Source organism: Rhipicephalus sanguineus, chromosome 1 (assembly GCF_013339695.2).
Source record: "Rhipicephalus sanguineus isolate Rsan-2018 chromosome 1, BIME_Rsan_1.4, whole genome shotgun sequence".
In the NCBI taxonomy this organism is placed as follows: Eukaryota; Metazoa; Arthropoda; class Arachnida; order Ixodida; family Ixodidae; genus Rhipicephalus; species Rhipicephalus sanguineus.
In genome coordinates this window covers 33,461,944-33,478,316 of record NC_051176.1, presented here as the reverse complement: position 1 = coordinate 33,478,316, position 16,373 = coordinate 33,461,944, and the positions used below count along the sequence as shown (strand labels likewise).

The 16,373-nt window shown below is 47.9% G+C and overlaps 1 protein-coding gene across 2 annotated transcripts in view; it reads right to left on the bottom strand.

Moving 5' to 3' along the window:
* Positions 1-620: 620 nt before the first annotated feature.
* LOC119390334 (probable medium-chain specific acyl-CoA dehydrogenase, mitochondrial) overlaps positions 621-16,373 on the bottom strand; it is a 142,478-nt gene continuing 126,725 nt past the window's right edge. For both annotated transcript variants that reach the window (XM_037657960.2, XM_037657954.2), the window contains exons 12-13: positions 12,592-12,840; positions 621-916 (exon numbers count right to left, since the gene is read on the bottom strand). In XM_037657960.2, coding sequence (XP_037513888.1) covers positions 848-916; positions 12,592-12,840 — 318 coding nt within the window. In that variant the 3' untranslated portion in view covers positions 621-847. The remainder of the gene's footprint in view (positions 917-12,591; positions 12,841-16,373) is intronic.

Here is a 16,373-nt window from a genome sequence, read left to right as displayed (position 1 = left end):
ATCAAGTCCCAAGATGCCATATCGCAACATACTGTGAGGCAGTTGTATTGCACCTTAGAGGTTAGATTATTAAGCACGTCTATCCTGCTAACACTAGCATGGGAACAAAAAACATCAATATCAAAGCTCTGTTTTGGCAGCGCCCCACTGCTTGCCATCAACACTAAGCTGATACGTTCAACCTGATATTATACAACAAAGCAGAAAACTGGGCGAGTTGGTACCGATTCATCGTTACTGGAGAGCGCACGACGGAGACGAAGAGAGAACAACACGCGCTTGTGTCGTGTTGTTCTCTCTTCGTCTCCGTCCTCAGTGTGTGCTCTCCGGTAACGCTGATGTTACAGCATCACAAGCTATGTTTGAGCTCGCACAGTGCTTCCATCAGAAACCTCAACAGCATTGCGGTGAACACTTGTTTAAGGTTCACTGTCGTACTTTTCTTGTTTCACATCTTTTTTTTTTTTTTTCAAGCATACTAGTGTTGGGTTAAATGCTTGCTAAGGGAAGTTCCAATTTGATGTAATTTTTGCTGTGTACATACGAGTGTAGCAAACTGCTTGTTAGTTCTTGACATGTGAAGCACATGAATGTCAAATAAAATTTCTCTGAACACGAAATGAGGCACGTCCTTTTTATTCCTTTACATCAAGGATACCAAAGTTAAAAGTTCCACCAATACACACATAATTTGCTGGAAACTGGAACACAGCTCATCAGAAACAAGTGTGCTTGTGGATGGGTCAAGGTCCCATAGACATTAAATATGAAGCACGCATCCAAGCGTACATCTGTCAAACAATCTAGGCCAGGTTATATCACAAGGGTTGTCCTCGTTGGTACATGCTCACTGGTACCTCCCCAGCAGCTCTCGGCCAATAATGAGTCGCTGGATCTGGGACGTCCCCTCATAGATCTGCAAGGTGGAAATGCACATTCATCAACTCAAAAGAAAAGCAAAGAGCCCATGTAAGGAAGCCCACAAGGTTAGTAAGCCGATTATATTGTGATACCAATGCCAGACACGCACAAGAAATGACATTCAGCAGTTAAGGCCTTTAATTCCTGAATGACCCTTTCTTCAGTGGAACTGCCGCACGACTAAATTTAATGACACTTGACCTGCTGATGATGTTACCAACAGTGGCTTATGAAACAAGCAATGTTGAAATATTAACAAGGATTAAGCATGCATTTTTATAATCGTATTATCTGCATTCAGTTTAGTGAAATGCAGAAATACTATAAGCAAACTATTTTGCTGCTCTCTTTTTTAAGCAATGTTGAAATATTACCAAGGATTAAGCATGCATTTTTTATAATGGTATTATCTGCATTAAGGTTAGTGAAATGCAGAAATACTATAAGCAAACTATGGTTCCATTAGCATGAGTTTGCTGCTCTCTTTTACAACACAAACTGATCATAGTCATTTCAGCCACTGAATGTTGAATTCGGAGCCCAGACACAACATGGCACCTGTCAAGTCCAAGCCATTGCAATGCTGAACTGAATTTTGCCAAGTGCAACTTGGGAATAACCTGTCAGTTGTTAAAAGTCATATATAACACATATTTTACATTACAGAAACCATTTCAAATGCTTCAATTATACTGCTCTGTGAAAGCTATGGCATCAAGAGTATGCATTTCATAGTCTAATGAGTTCTGTTGAATGCATTAGGTAGTGGATAACATTTGACATGACATCACATTAATGGCATTAAGCCTTAGGGGTCATGAAACGTTTTCCGAAAATTTTCAACTACGCGTGTATTCGGAATCCTGGCCGTCCATTCAATACTATACCTCAACTCAATTCATCATCCGGGTTCATTTAATAACTATAAAATCACAGTTACGATTTCCCAGCTCACGTGACCCTCAACTGTACAGCTGACGTCACTTTAAGTCAGTCAATGAAAAGTATCTGTCGTCGACAAAACATGGTGACGCAGCGATGTTTGCTGAGCCATAGTTGGCCGAGATTCGTAGCATCATACCGTCTCGATTGTCACGCCGGCAGCTTGTGAAAGCGAACGTTGTTTCCACTTCGATAAGTTGTACGGCACTGTCTGAGGACTAAGCCACCGAAAACACACCGTAAAACACAACCTAACGCAACCAGAAAGAAAAAACTGGGATGCTGCACCATGCAAGAGAAGGCAAGAATACGCACGATGGAGCCCGGATGTACTTGAAAGCGGAAGCAAGCACATCAAGTGCTGTACTTGCACAGTACACAACTCGGAGCGCAAAAGTTGCTGTGTTAGTTGTTTCTTTTCTAGATTCCTATAAATCAATTATTTTAGAGCAAAAGAAAGCTAACGCTATGTTTATAACTTCTGTTAGCTTGACGTCACATGTTAGTGCCTATGGCGGCCGGTAGTGCCGCATAGTCGTTTAGGAGCCCAAGAAAACTGCGATTTCAAACGGGCGTCATTAATTATAGACTGAACATAGCGCCGAAATATTTCGGAATCGGCATGTCTAGTCCTTGTTGAAGCAGGGAAAATTACAACCGGGCAGCTTCGTTTTCTTTTGACGACCCCTTTAAGGCATTAGGAAGTTAATGGAACTGGAATTTTCTTTGCCTGTGTAACATGAATATTACGCTCGATAAAGAAAAAGGGATATCTGGTGTCTTTCTGCCCCACAACAGTAATTGTCATCTGGACTGCTTCCATTTCCTTTCTCGAAAACTGTGCGCTAGCTACTTTCCCATCGAGAATGCGATTTCATGCTGATAATGCGCACGCTCGCTATTTGTTGTTAGAAGTGCCAGGCATCACGAAAGGGAAGGCATGCGGGATACATTATGATAATGGTTGCGCATCCGAAAAATGCCCCAACTACACTTTCTTTTGAAAGTGCATTTGAGGGGCCCTGCAAGACGTTTTGAACATGGTCAGAGAATGGTGCCGACTTTGGGAACATGTCAAGCAAGGCATTATTGCACTGCACGAAGCAGGCACCTGCTCTCTCCTTGACAAAGTCAGCACCAATTATGGACGACAGTTAATGGCCTACAGTGGAGCCTCGTTAATGCGTACCTGCCGGGAACGCCGCATAACTACGTACTAAACGGTAATACGCATTAACCACCAAGTAAAAATTTGCATCTCCTCGCATACGCCATCGCCGCCAGCAAAGAAATAAATACAGTGCCACAGCAAATATTGCCTAAAGTACCCACTGCAAAGCCTTTTCTTTCTTTTTCCCAAACTGGAGAAAAGATTCTGGTACTCTCGCACGACCGTCCGATAGTGCCGATAGCGCGCGGTGGCGACGCCAAGGAGCATTTAGGAACTACCGTATTTACTCGCATAATGATCGCACTTTAAAAAAAAAAAAAAAATTGACGCAAATTTCGGGGTGCGATCATTACGCGGGGTAAATTTTCCGCGAAATATTTTGAGCACCGAAAACGCGAACAAGTCGCATATCGGAATTCTTACGATAGCTATCATGAACATAACCAAAAATAAAAGTACAGTCTTTGTAATAAATGCACACATTACGCAGGAACTACATGCATTGCATATTGCCCTTTATTTTTTTTATTCACTGACCCCCTAACTTTCATTCAGAGTTTGAAGCGTCACTGGCGTTAGTGTCGTCGCCGCTCGATTCCCTGTCGGAACCGGCAGTGTCATCACAGTCGCACAGAAGGTTATCTTCCGTTCTGTCGAGCGCGTTAGATACGCCTGTCTTCTTGAAGCTGTTGGCGACAGTTTTGCTCTTGCCAGTTTTGGTTTCGCGGAAAGCCCGGCGCGTGCTGTTGGTAGCCATGAGCTTCTCACGCTGATTTTTCCAATACCTAATTCAGATTTCGTCGACACCGAAATGCCTGCCGGCAGCGCAGTTGCCATGCTCGAGCGCGCAATCAACCGCCTTCAACTTAAACACGGCAGTGAAACTCGCGTATCGCCCCATCGTGAACCGGCACTCAAACAAGCCCACGAGGCACATCTCGACAACGTTTCCTCTTGCTGTCATGAAACGTTTAAGAAAAGCCGCAGCGCCTCACATCGCTGCTTCACAAGGAGAAGGGCTACCTCACACGACGACGATGTTGACATTGCAGCAAGCTACCACCGAAACATCAAAACGAACCGTCGATCAAAATTAACGACAAAATACGGCCGCTGCCTCACTCTCCGCGTGAGATGGGGCTGTAAAGAAGGTAGTCTATAACTTGCATTCCTTGTTGAAGTACGCGCCGATTGGAAGCATCAAGAGCAAATTGCAACCGAAGCGAGGATTGGTGATGCTGCCATGTTGCCGGAAATCGTCACACTCACTTCCGGGCGACAAGCGATTTTTTTGGTTTCCCAAAAACCTGCGACGCGACAAGCGACGGCGATCGATGGCCCTCCGCGACAGCAAATCCCTGTCACTCGTCTCCGTCGCTCGAAAATGCATGCGGTTGGGCCTTAACACTGCGGGATATCAAAACCACGTGATCAAAGCAAACATGGCGGCTGGCGGAGCTAAGCGAACGCCTTTTTTCTCGTAAGTCATGGAGGTCGTGAGTGCGTCATGCGCGCCAAAACAGTTTCTTCCGTCGAAATAATGAATTATTTCGTTTAAATCGGTAAATTTGCGGCAACAGCATAGCCATGTTTAAAGGACAGAAACAGAGATGGGCGTGTTCAGCTGCCACAGACGTAGAAACACATGGCGGGCATGTGGTGAAAACTACGGCATTTGTCTTTACTGCTATCCTAATACCGCACGCTTCCGCCAAGGGTGGGCAAAAATTAGGAATCCGTTTGGTGCATGCAGTTCACTTGGTGAGTCTTGAAGAGCCACTTACGTAACATTCGACAGATGGTAAACATGATGATCATCAGCTAGACTTGGCACACGACATATCGCTGCGGCAAGTTCGGGGTGCTATCATTGCGCGGGGAAAAAAAATCGAATTTTGACGACAAAATTTAGGGGTGCGATCATTACGCGAGTGCGATCATTATGCGAGTAAATACGGTATTACAGGGTCCGGTATACGCAGTGACCAACGTAGCGACACAACGGACAGTGTCGGCTTTCCGCGATATATGTGTATGCGTCTGTACCGCGATCTGCTAGTAAATGAAAACTGACACAGTTCCAGAGAAACGCGGTACGGCTGCGTGGAGCCGATCGTTTCCTGGCTAGTTGCGTGCAGCGCGTCGCCTTCTCGCCTTACGGCGTCACTGCCGGGCCGCCGGGCCGCTTGCTGTACCGCACGCGCGCATTTGTCGTGGGAGTGTTCTTCGTACCCACTTCGCTCCAGACCGTGCACAGATGCGGCGATGAGCACAGATGAGCTTGTTCGGTTAACGCGGCGATGACGAACTTCCTGCAAGCGATGCGCACTGGCAGCGGACGGAAGCGCGTTTTGGGTGGTCGTCCAATAAAAGCGTGCAGTCGCCCAATAAAAGCGTGCAGTATGGTTACAACAGCGCTACGCTTGCTGTACCGTACGTGTGCGTTTAGCGTGATAGCGTCTATGGAAAGAAGTTTCTCGTCGCCCACGACCAGCAACGCTCAACTCCGCAACAGCGAGCTGCTTTCGTTTCTACAAAGCGGCGCGCGCTTGAACACGGCCTCGCACAACGAGGCGGCAACGATCGGCGGCCCTGCGCGTCCAGGTTGTCGCTTATTAAAAGCGTGCAGTAGGCTTAAAGTAGTGCTGCGCCGCACGCGTGCCCGAGCAGATATCTGAAGATACTTATTATGATAAGGTTGTCGGCGTTAGTCGGTGGCCGCCTCACCTTCGTTCTTTCCCGTTGCTTACCCGCAAAGGCATCGCCGCAATCGCGCGGAAGTCGGAATCGGTGATCGACCGATCTACGCACTTCTCGAAAAGACTGAAAACCTTTGGCGGCACATTGTGGCGTCGGGAAGTTCAGCGGCGCAGTAAAATTTTATGGCACAAAACGTTATCGCGGTGCGCAGGGTACGCACTAACCGGTAGGCGTAGGGTGAAGCACTACGGCTTAAGCGGTCAGCGAATGCATTAGGCTCTATAGACGTCAGACTCTGCCCACGCGGCGCTGCGAAAAACACCGCCACCAGCGCCCTCACCGCAGCCCTGGCACTAACTGGGTAGTGCAAAGAGAGCCGTCCACAAGCGAATGTGCATAGGCCACAATATATCCCTCCTCTTTCGTTGGTGTCGAGGCGCCGTTTCCTGAAAATCAAGGACCTGGAAAGCTTCTTCCGCCAATCCACGCTTCAGAAACAAAGGAAACTGATCAAAGCGAACTGCGAGTACAATGCAAAATAAGTTAGTTATTCCCGCGCGCTGCAACTCGCAAGTACAAGTGAGCATCACACGACATCGAATTCGAGGAAAGCCCTCCGACATCCGTTCTCTAGCGCCTAAATGCGTTAAAATCGGGTATATACGTAATGCCACAGCGATAAAGTACATACACGATCAATTTACTTAGCTATGCATCTTACGATCAGTGGTACAAAATTCCGTTCATCAGGGACGAATGGGCCCGGTGATTTTCGCCTTTGCAGTTGCATTCTCTGTTAATTCATCTCTCGCTTCCCGTGCATTGGACTGTTTTATTACGCATCCTCAAATGGTCTCTTGATGGTAGTCTTCAGTTTGTGTGTACTGCAAATGGGGATACGTGCGTCCACTTTCGCGGGGTACAACCAAAGGTAAAACCGTGGCCTCCGAGATAGTTACGGCAACCGCGGAGGACACGGGCGAAACAAACCTGAACTGGTCACGACCAACATTCTGCGATTTACTTGTATGGCGCACGTGTTAGCTAGTTAGAACCAGAACTCTGAGCCTTCAAAACGTACGTCCGCGATGATGTGTTGTGACGACGAACTCGTCACGGTGTGCGTATCACGCGTCTTCAGACTGCCTCTAGCTGCTCACTTCGTGTTACACGACAAGCACCGCGGTCAGAGCCTCTGCTGAGCTTCATAGTCAAAGTTACCACGGTTCTCCATCAGGGCTACGCAAAACAACAGCAGAGCCATATTATCACACTTTATCATGCGACCGGCTGTGGAGAACGCGGGCTCTTCGCTTACCCAACACGCTCGCAACGGCCCGTATCCAGCGCTTTCGCCTTCCTTCTTCGTACGACAACTATGAAAATCAGTAAAACTGAACGTTGTTATTCAGTCTTTTACAAAAGTCCGTGGCAATTCACAACGCAACAGTGCGTCTTTTGCGGCGTTTCTTCGTAGCGTGCGGAGGGGTCTCGTCTGCTGCCGTTTTCGCCGTCGTTCTTTCTGGCGAGTGATCCAGCAAGCACTTCACGACGGTACGGTGGCGCGTCCGACTAGCGGAGAGCAATTCACAGCTTTCGTTGTGTGTGTTAAATGCGCAAACACACGCGATATTAGGCTCAATCGTTGTTTCGCACTCACTAGTTGCACCTGGTCCCATAGCAAACTGTGCGAGGGAGTCGGTCTATGCACTACTCAATACTTCTCCGACAGGTGGCGCCACACGTTGTGGAGATAGGTTTGCGAGACGCTTACCCTACGAGGCGACCGGCAAGAGACGCGACGTTCTCCACTGCCGCAGCGAACAAAGACGCTACGGCCAGGTTCGTCGATTCTCCGGCACGGCGCAGAAAAGGCACTCGAGGCAGGAGGTCAACAAACAACACGGGTTTATTAACCCAAGATGCATCACAGTACGACAGTCACGGGCTTGCAGGCCGTAAGGGGAACTCCGCAAGACCGATCGAGTACGCTTGCCAGCGGCGCTAAGACTACCACACAAAGGGCAGCGGTTGAGCACACGAACGAGAAGCCGCCTGCTAGAGCAGCGCGTCAACCTCTCGTGCTAGCCTGAGAGCATCTCCGGCCGCGAGCGAATCGTCGGGCGCATCTTAGCTCGTAGGAGAGGAGGATGTCACCAGCGGCCCAATGGGGAATGGCGCTGCGTTGTGACGTAGGCCCGCGCAGCACGCCAGCGTAGCGTGCCCGGACATGCCAGCGCGGGACGGAGCTGACACTTGCCCAGACAAAGAGGCGCCCTGGCCGCCATCTTGGCGATTGCCGGTGCCTAAGTGCGCCCGGGCTACGCGGCCGGCACGCGCGCGGCAGCTGGGGAACGAGGCGCCAGGTAGGAGGACGCTCTCGATCCCCACAACGTCTTGGAAACTCCAGAGTCTGACGTCTATGAAACTCGGTCGGGGATTCGTCGCAACTACGTTTTAACCGTTAGTACGCTTAAAGCGGGTACGTGTATTAACGAGGTTCGACTTATTTCATGAATGGCTAGCCGGCAAACGATCTCAAAGGACTCATGCTGTGTAGCTGGCGCAGCACCACGGGGTGCCACAGTGTGTATGCACCATGCATGTCTGAAGGAGAAGTCGTCGATAACGTATTCAAAGAAAAAAAAATGTTCGAGGCAATGACATGCAGCGATATAACTTTTTACTGGAGCATCACCTCCTTCCCATCGCCGTCTGTGCAGCTTCCAGCACACTCATGACAACAAAAGGAGAAAGCGCTTGCCTCCTCCAGTAACTCCACTCAGACTTCATAGAATTGTAAGTTCTTTATGGCAACAGAATCCATTAGTGAAGTCACTCTATGGTATCTAAGAAAACCTAAGTTATCATAGACTGCATACAACTATGTTGAATGGCGAATGTACTGAGGCCCTACTACGTCATCGGGCTTGTGTTCCAGAATGTCCCACCGGTGGCATAAATCGTGTACTACACTTACAGTAGACTCTCGATAATTCAAACTCTGATAATTGATACTTTCGGTTAATTCAAACAAATCTTAATTTTTTGGTTGGCCTGCTATGTTTTCAAAGTATTTTAAAGCCGCTTAATTCAAACTACCCCATAGCACAAATTCGGTTAATTCAGACATTTTGCTTGTCCATGCCTGGAAATATCTGCTGCCTTTATTGCTTCTAGCTGAAAATTTGCGTTTTTATGTCACTAAAAGTTGCAAATAAAGCCAATTGCCTGCCGACAAAACAGCCAAACTAGCCAAACCGCGCGCACCAACTATCACATAGTGACCGAGGAAGAAAAAATTTTAAAAAGCCGAGGCAGTTGCGTGCCAAACGCTCCTTTAAGTTACCTTCGCCGCAGAACACTACTGTAATGGTGGAAAGCGTCCTAACATTCGGAAGGGGGTACCAGCAGCCATGGGGCACAATATATTTCGTCCCTTAATTACACACGCGTGCACGCCTTCTATAATCACGAGTATCAGTATGATCGCTGATGTCTAAAATTTTTACTGGCAATTATGCAGAGCTGTCTATGATCTTGCTGCGGCCCTGAGAAACAAACATCACAACACTGGTTGGTATGTTGCCCTGAGTCTTGTTTATGAGAACTTGTGATCATTCAAACAAAATTCGGAGGTCCCCTCGAGTTTGAATTATCGAGTCTACTGTGCATAATATAGACTTTCAGACATTCTCAAGCATTTGCTTTTCACCCTAGCACCAATTGTTATTTGCCTTAAGTGTCCCTTTAAGCTAGTCGGCAAGCTCGTCCTCGAGGTCTGAATATTTTCCCGTTTTCGGCCCGTGGAAACCTTTCCTGGTCGACATGCAGCTGAAGTTCTCCCTCTGTTTGCGCTACTGACGGTCACAGGCCATGAGCATGTGAAAAGAGCACGGCGAAGCTATCTTCAACGTGCAAAATAACTTCCCTGTGACGTGAGCATCCATAATAAAAGTGGAACATCACCAATTGCACTTCATTGGAAACAAATACAATGCACACGGGACGCAGTCGTGCCCGGAATTATCTTATGCAAACCCACAACAAAATATGGTCCGTTGCCATTTTGTGATGGCAATGACACTGTATCTGAAGCCTCTGACGGGAGGCTGTTGCCAACGTTATTTCCATTTTGTTTGTACGCAGAGAAAATGTTTGTTCTAGTTTTATCAGAAAGTAGATGCCCATTAGATTCGATATTTTCCTAAAGGTGACAATAAATGTTCACCTACGCCTACTCCAATGGAACTTTTCCGGGTAGGTAGTCTGCGCATGCGTGCCGACATTGACGAGGCCCGCGCCATGATTTTTGGTGGCCAAAACGCGATGACTGGTGCAAAACCAAGCGACATCTCATGTCACAAACTTGCGTATGTTTCCCCCAAAGAAAGGTGCGAATGCAGGCCTTTGAGATTGTCTACCAGTGCGGGGCGGACAATTTTGGAGGCCCGCCAGTTTCGATATCGCCGAACCCCGCTAGAAGTGCTGTTCGGACCCAGAAAAGGCCCATTAACGCATGGCTGTCATTTTTTAATATAATTTATTGTACCTTCCTTGGAGAAGTGAAGGTTCGTGCCGCAGGCTTATTCAGGTGGTATGTACCTATTTTTTTTTAGCCGGAGTGAGCATCGTTTATATTCTTAGTTTTCTTATTATGCGACGGTTTTGTGTGGTCCCCTCCAAGTCACATAACTGGGGTTCCACTGTGTACTAAAAACTCGCAACCCACATGTCAGGACGAGGTATATCAAACATACATCCAGGGCAAGAGTTCAACATCAATTAATGAAACCGATTTCCCCGTCATGCAATACTAAATTGCAAGACACATGATCCAATCTTGTACATAATATGACTTGCAGAAACCGGAGTGCAGAAACCGGAATGGTGACGTTTTCAGTAGCACGGATAATTGGTCTAGCCAGTACTTGTTCACTTTTACACCATATTCTGTCAAAAATGGTGAGATTTTACCGTATGAAACTGCCTGGTGTTCGTAACACTGAGTAGATTTTTATTCGGCACCGAACCGGACTGCCGGTGGCTGCAGACTATGGCAGCATGATTGCCGCGCAACGTCACGCCCCTGGTGGTGCCCGACCTTGTCTAGTAACGTTGGTGGTGCCTGTGTCGCCGGTTCGTTCGCAGTGGCATGAAGAATATTTATTTCGGACCAGAACTAATGTGATGCTTCAAGTGTGCCCTTTCTGCAAGGTAGCGGCCACTTCCGAACCATTAGCAAGATCGCCAGTTGCGATGCAAGGCCATTTCGCAGAGAACTCTCGTGCACAAGAATACTCGGCGTGAGAACTCTAATGCGGTCCATGCGCACTGCGTTACCGGTATGGCAAGTTGTCAGCATCGCCAATCAGCAGCATGTCGCACCCACCAAGATGGTGCACGCGAATCTTGGAGGCCCTAATGCGCCTTCGTGTGCCTTCGCTTTATATTACAGATGGCATTGGGGTCGCATTCCTTATTTTTTTTCCACGCATTCATGCGTGTTGCTGCACTCAAGGCAGCGTTGCTGTACTGTCTATTTACACAAGTCTGTCATGTCGAAGCAAGCATGCCCTCGCAATCATACATCCTATGAATGTTGGACAGAAAGAGCAAGCGGGCGGGCTCTGCAAAGGAGCTAGGCCTCGCAACGTCAACATTGAGTGGGCATGTCAGCTGGCCTTCGGTCAACGCAGTCTCAAACCCGTTCATGCTTTTTGCAGAGATCTTCCTCCTTGGCCTGGCGGCAAGGATCAGCGCAGATCAAGGCACAGCATGCTTCAACATCGACGCCTCGACATTTCAAGTCCACCATGCGCATGCGGCAATCTACGCCAAGGAAATGTGGACGGTAACACGTGGGACCTCATCAACGTCATCATCCCGAAGCTTAAACAGCCTGCCCCCATCGCGATTCTTCAGTGGGGACGTCAGCTGGCCTTCCATCACCACAGTCAAACCTGTTCATGTTTTTTGCACAGGTTAGTAAACCCACTTCAACATTTAAATCCAGCAATCCATACTTGTGCCCCGAATGTATGTGTACTCTGTGTAGCGTTGCATACAACTTCAGTGTTCATGCTCTGTGGCGATGTCGAGCTTAACCCGGGCCCGTCATCTGAGCAGATACTAGGGGAACTACTACAAGAGCAGAAAGAGAAAAATCAGGCTGGACAAAATTGAATCACGATTTAGAAAGTTTGAAGACTCTGCTTTGGCTATTAGTACTGAAGTGTTCTGAGAGGGCTAAGACATTTTCTGCTGCCGTGTAAAAAAACATAATAAGAAGAAAGGATCAGTCTGCACCTATCCTTTGGTCTGCACCTATCCGCGTGCGGGAGGTGCCGGCTCCGATGCGCCAGCTGCATCACTGATCCTCGCGCATGCGCAGCACGGCTCTTGAGGAGCCACGCGAAACTGGCTTGGCTAAGCCAGTGTAGCTAACGCTACAAAAGTTTTCATTCAATGAACCAAAGTGACAATTTTACAGACCATTACATTGAGGCTAATCAGTACTTTCAAGTGAACAACGCACAATAAGCCAACTACGCAGAGTGCACCAACAATTTCTATCGTGGTATTATGTTCTAGTCCAGGAGTCCCAAGATTCAGTTTTGGAGCCTTTCGGAAGCTTCGGGTTGGCTTGGGATCCCTGAACATCTTTCCCATCAGGACTGAAACTTCCTAGCTTAGCAGGCTGCCATAACTCCAAAAATAAAGAAGACCAACAGATTGTTCTTCATTCTGTGTGTGACAATCATGCTTGCTTTCCACAAGCAAGACTGTGGCTGCTTGGGCATGCTAGCCATGTGAGCACCACGAGAACTCTACAGTGGCCCAGATGGCCAACTCACCTGGTAAATTTTTGCATCGCGCATGAGCTTCTCAACTGGGTATTCAGAGTTGAAGCCGTTGCCCCCAAAGATTTGCACTGCATCCGTAGCGCACTTGTTCGCAACATCTGAAGCAAGCGCTTTGGCAATCGATGCGTAGTAACTGCTGCGGCGGCCCTGGTCCGATTCAAAGGCAGCCCGCATCCAAGCCAGGCGTGACACCTCCACACCCATGGCCATCTCAGCTAGCATGAACTGCACTGCTTGGTGCTGGCAAGGAATCACAATCATCACTAGAATAAATAATCACACTACAGGTAGAAGAAAGAAAGGCATCACATGCCACAATGGAAAGAAAACATCCAAGTTCATGGGTCTTTCGTCTCCTTTCAGTTGTGACACAAAAAAACTATGCCTCAACAATGAAGCCCAATAAGAAGCTCTACTAAAAGCTTCCTACTACAGTACATATTCGATAATTCTAGCTTTCAGTTAGGCCAAACAAATGCAAAATTCTGGGTTGGAATTTAAACGGCTGAAGTTCTTGATTGAAATTTTCTCAAACAGAAACAGACAATCTACTATGCCCTCAACAATGGTAAGAAGGTACCTGGCACAACTGCTTGTACCGCCTCGCATTTTTTAAACACTTGCTTAAGCCTTTCAGGCCCAATGATTCCTATTGAAATCATCAATTTTCTAGGTCACTCAGCAAGCACCTGGTAAAGCCAAAGCAAGCGTTCTTCTTTTTCAAGAGCTCATATTTAGCATCTGCTCTACATATGGTGCCAACCTGGTATGTACAACGAAGCGAGGTTACGTGTGAACAAAGAAATTACAGAAACGGTCATGCTGTTCACGCATTTCGCTGACTCAGCTTCTTTCACCATGCAGAGATAGGGCACTTATTTTAGTTTTGCCTCAAAAATTGGAATGTTGGCTATTGGGCATTATGCAGAGGTGGTCCAGCCAGTTTATGATTTGGAGCAATTTTTGGAGCAGGAGGAACCGTTGTTGGGAGCAGGTTTGGAGCAGCCAAAATGGAATTTAGGATCCCTTGGAGCAGAACATGTCTATATTTTCGGTGAATATTCTTATTAGTGTGCATATAGGAAATGCTGCTGCAATGTAAACGAGGAGACAAGGCCAACAGCCAGAGAGCAGCCATTAATCAGGTTCTTAGCACTAAAGAGTATCACATTCTGGCTTCACTGCACTGCACAAGATGTGTGTTGAAGTGAAGCATCGGTGACAAGGCAAGCATGGCACATACGGTTTCTGTGAATGACAGGTGTCATAAGGTCACTCCAAAAAGAAAAAAAAAATCCTAACCAGAAAACCAGCAGTCTAACAATAAAGAAATAAGACTAACTGGTTGCAAATGAAAACATACCGTTTGAAATTGCCTGCGTAGATGTTGCATTCAATAATCGCCAAAACTCACTAGGGCTCCATCCTACTCAATAATTATTAAAGGCGTGAGAACTGAGTGACATTCTCCTTTCACTTTTAAGGATTTTGGAGAACCGGAGTAAGTGCTCAACCCAAATATTCAGAAAAAGTCATCTAAAAAATAAAAGTGGTACAAAGTAAGCTTATTTGAAGGAGTGGGGACAGTGATTTTATTTATTTATTTATTCATGATACTGTAAGCCCTCACGGGCTGTTACAGAGGTGAGAAAGCCCAATATACTATTCTATGTACAAGTCCGTTCCAAACGTCACTGAAAAACTTCAGCTGATTCACAATCAACGAATACACTGGAATTTAGCTTGTTCCAGTTGATAATTGTACGAGGCAGAAAGGAAAACTTGAGTAAGTCGAACCTCGTTACTACGTACCCGCTTTAAACGTACTAACGGTTAAAACGTAGTTGCGACGAATCCCCGACCGAGTCCCATAGAGCCCAATGCATTCGCTGACCGCTTAAGCCGTAGTGGTTCGCCTTATGCCTACCGGTTAGTGCGTACCCTGCATACCGCGATAACTTTTTGTGCCATAAAATTTTACTGCGCCGCTCAACTTCCCGACGCCAGAATGTGCCGCCAAAGGTCTTCCGCCTTTTTGAGAAGTGCGCAGATCAGTCGATCCCCGATTCCGACTTCCGCGCGATTGCGGCGACGCCTTTGCGGGTAAGCATCGGGAAAGAACGAAGGCGAGGTGGCGGCCACCGACGAACGCGCCGACATGACTTATCGCCGACAGCCTTATCACAATAAGTATCTTCAGCTATCTGCTCGGGCACACGCGCGGCGCAGCGCTACTTTTTAAGCCTACTGCACGCTTTTATTAGGCGACAACCTGAACGCGCTGGGCCGCCGATCGTTGCCGCTTCGTTGTGCGCGGCCGTCTTCAAGGCTGAAGTTGAATTAATGGCACAAATGCTCGAGCAGGGACGAAGAACTTCAGCCATGTACCAACTAGCCCGACAGCAAACGCTACTAAGCCGTCATCAGGCGCGCACCGCTTTGTAGAAGCGAAAGCAGATCGCTGTTGCGTAGTTAGCGTTGCGGGTCGCGGGGGCCGAGAAACCTCGCTGCATTGACGCTATCACACTAAACGCACGTGTACGATACAGCAAGCGTAGCGCGGGTGTAACCATACTGCACGCTTTTATTAGGCGACAACCCAACGCGCCTCCGTCCGCTGCCAGGACCGCTAGAGCATCGCGGAGTGCGCATCGCTTGCATGAAGCTCGTCATCGCTGCGTTAACCGAACAAGCTACTCGCCGCATCTGTGCACGATCTGGAGCGAAGTGGGTACGAACAACATTCCCGCGATAAATGCGCGCGTGTGGCACAGCAAGCGGCCAGGTAGTGACGGCGTGAGCAGAGTAATAATAATATGTGGGGTTTAACGTCCCAAAACCACCATATGATTATGAGAGACGCCGTAGTGGAGGGCTCCGGAAATTTCGACCACCTGGGGTTCTTTAACGTGCACCTAAATCTAAGTACACAGGCCTCAAACATTTTCGCCTCCACCGAAAATGCAGCCGCCGCGGCCGGGATTCGATCCCGCGACCTTCGGGTCAGCAATCGAGTGCCATAACCACTAGACCACCGTGGCGGGGCCGGCGTGAGCAGAGTAGGCGACGCGCTGCACGCAACTAGCCGGGAGACGATCGGCTCCACGCGGCCGTACCGCGTTTCACTGGAACTGTGTCAGTTTTCGTTTAGTAGCAGATCGCGGTTAGACGCACGCACATATACCGCGGAAAGCAGACACTGTCCGTTCTGTCGCTGTCGTTCACTGCGTTGACCGCGTATCCCGGACCCTGCAATAGTTTCGAAATGCTCTTCGGCGTCGCCACTACGCGCTATCGGGCGGTCGTGCGAGTGTGCCAGGATCTTTTCTCCACTTTGGCGAAAAGAAAGAAAAGGCTTTGCGGTGGGTACTTTCGGCAATATTTGCTGTGGCACTCTTATATGGCGTCCGCTAGGAGATGCAAATTTGTATTGGCGTTTAATGCGTACTACCGTTTAGTGCGTAGTTATGCCGCGTTCCCGGCAGGTACGTATTAACGAGGTTTCACTGTACATCAATTCTTGTGGCATAGGGTAAAATAGCACATGGATGATTGATATGTGGTGGCACTCGGGCTGGAGGGTACAAGTACAAAGTAGGATCTATGTTTAGTGTTTTCATTATACAGTTGGTATAACAACTTCAAGCATGCGATTTGTCTGCATGTACACAGCTTCTGAAGGTTGGCCCTGAGAAGTAACGCGGTCAATGATTGCGTCCTCCGGTTGCACGAATAAATAAATCTGGCTGCCATTTGTTAAATCCATGCTAGCT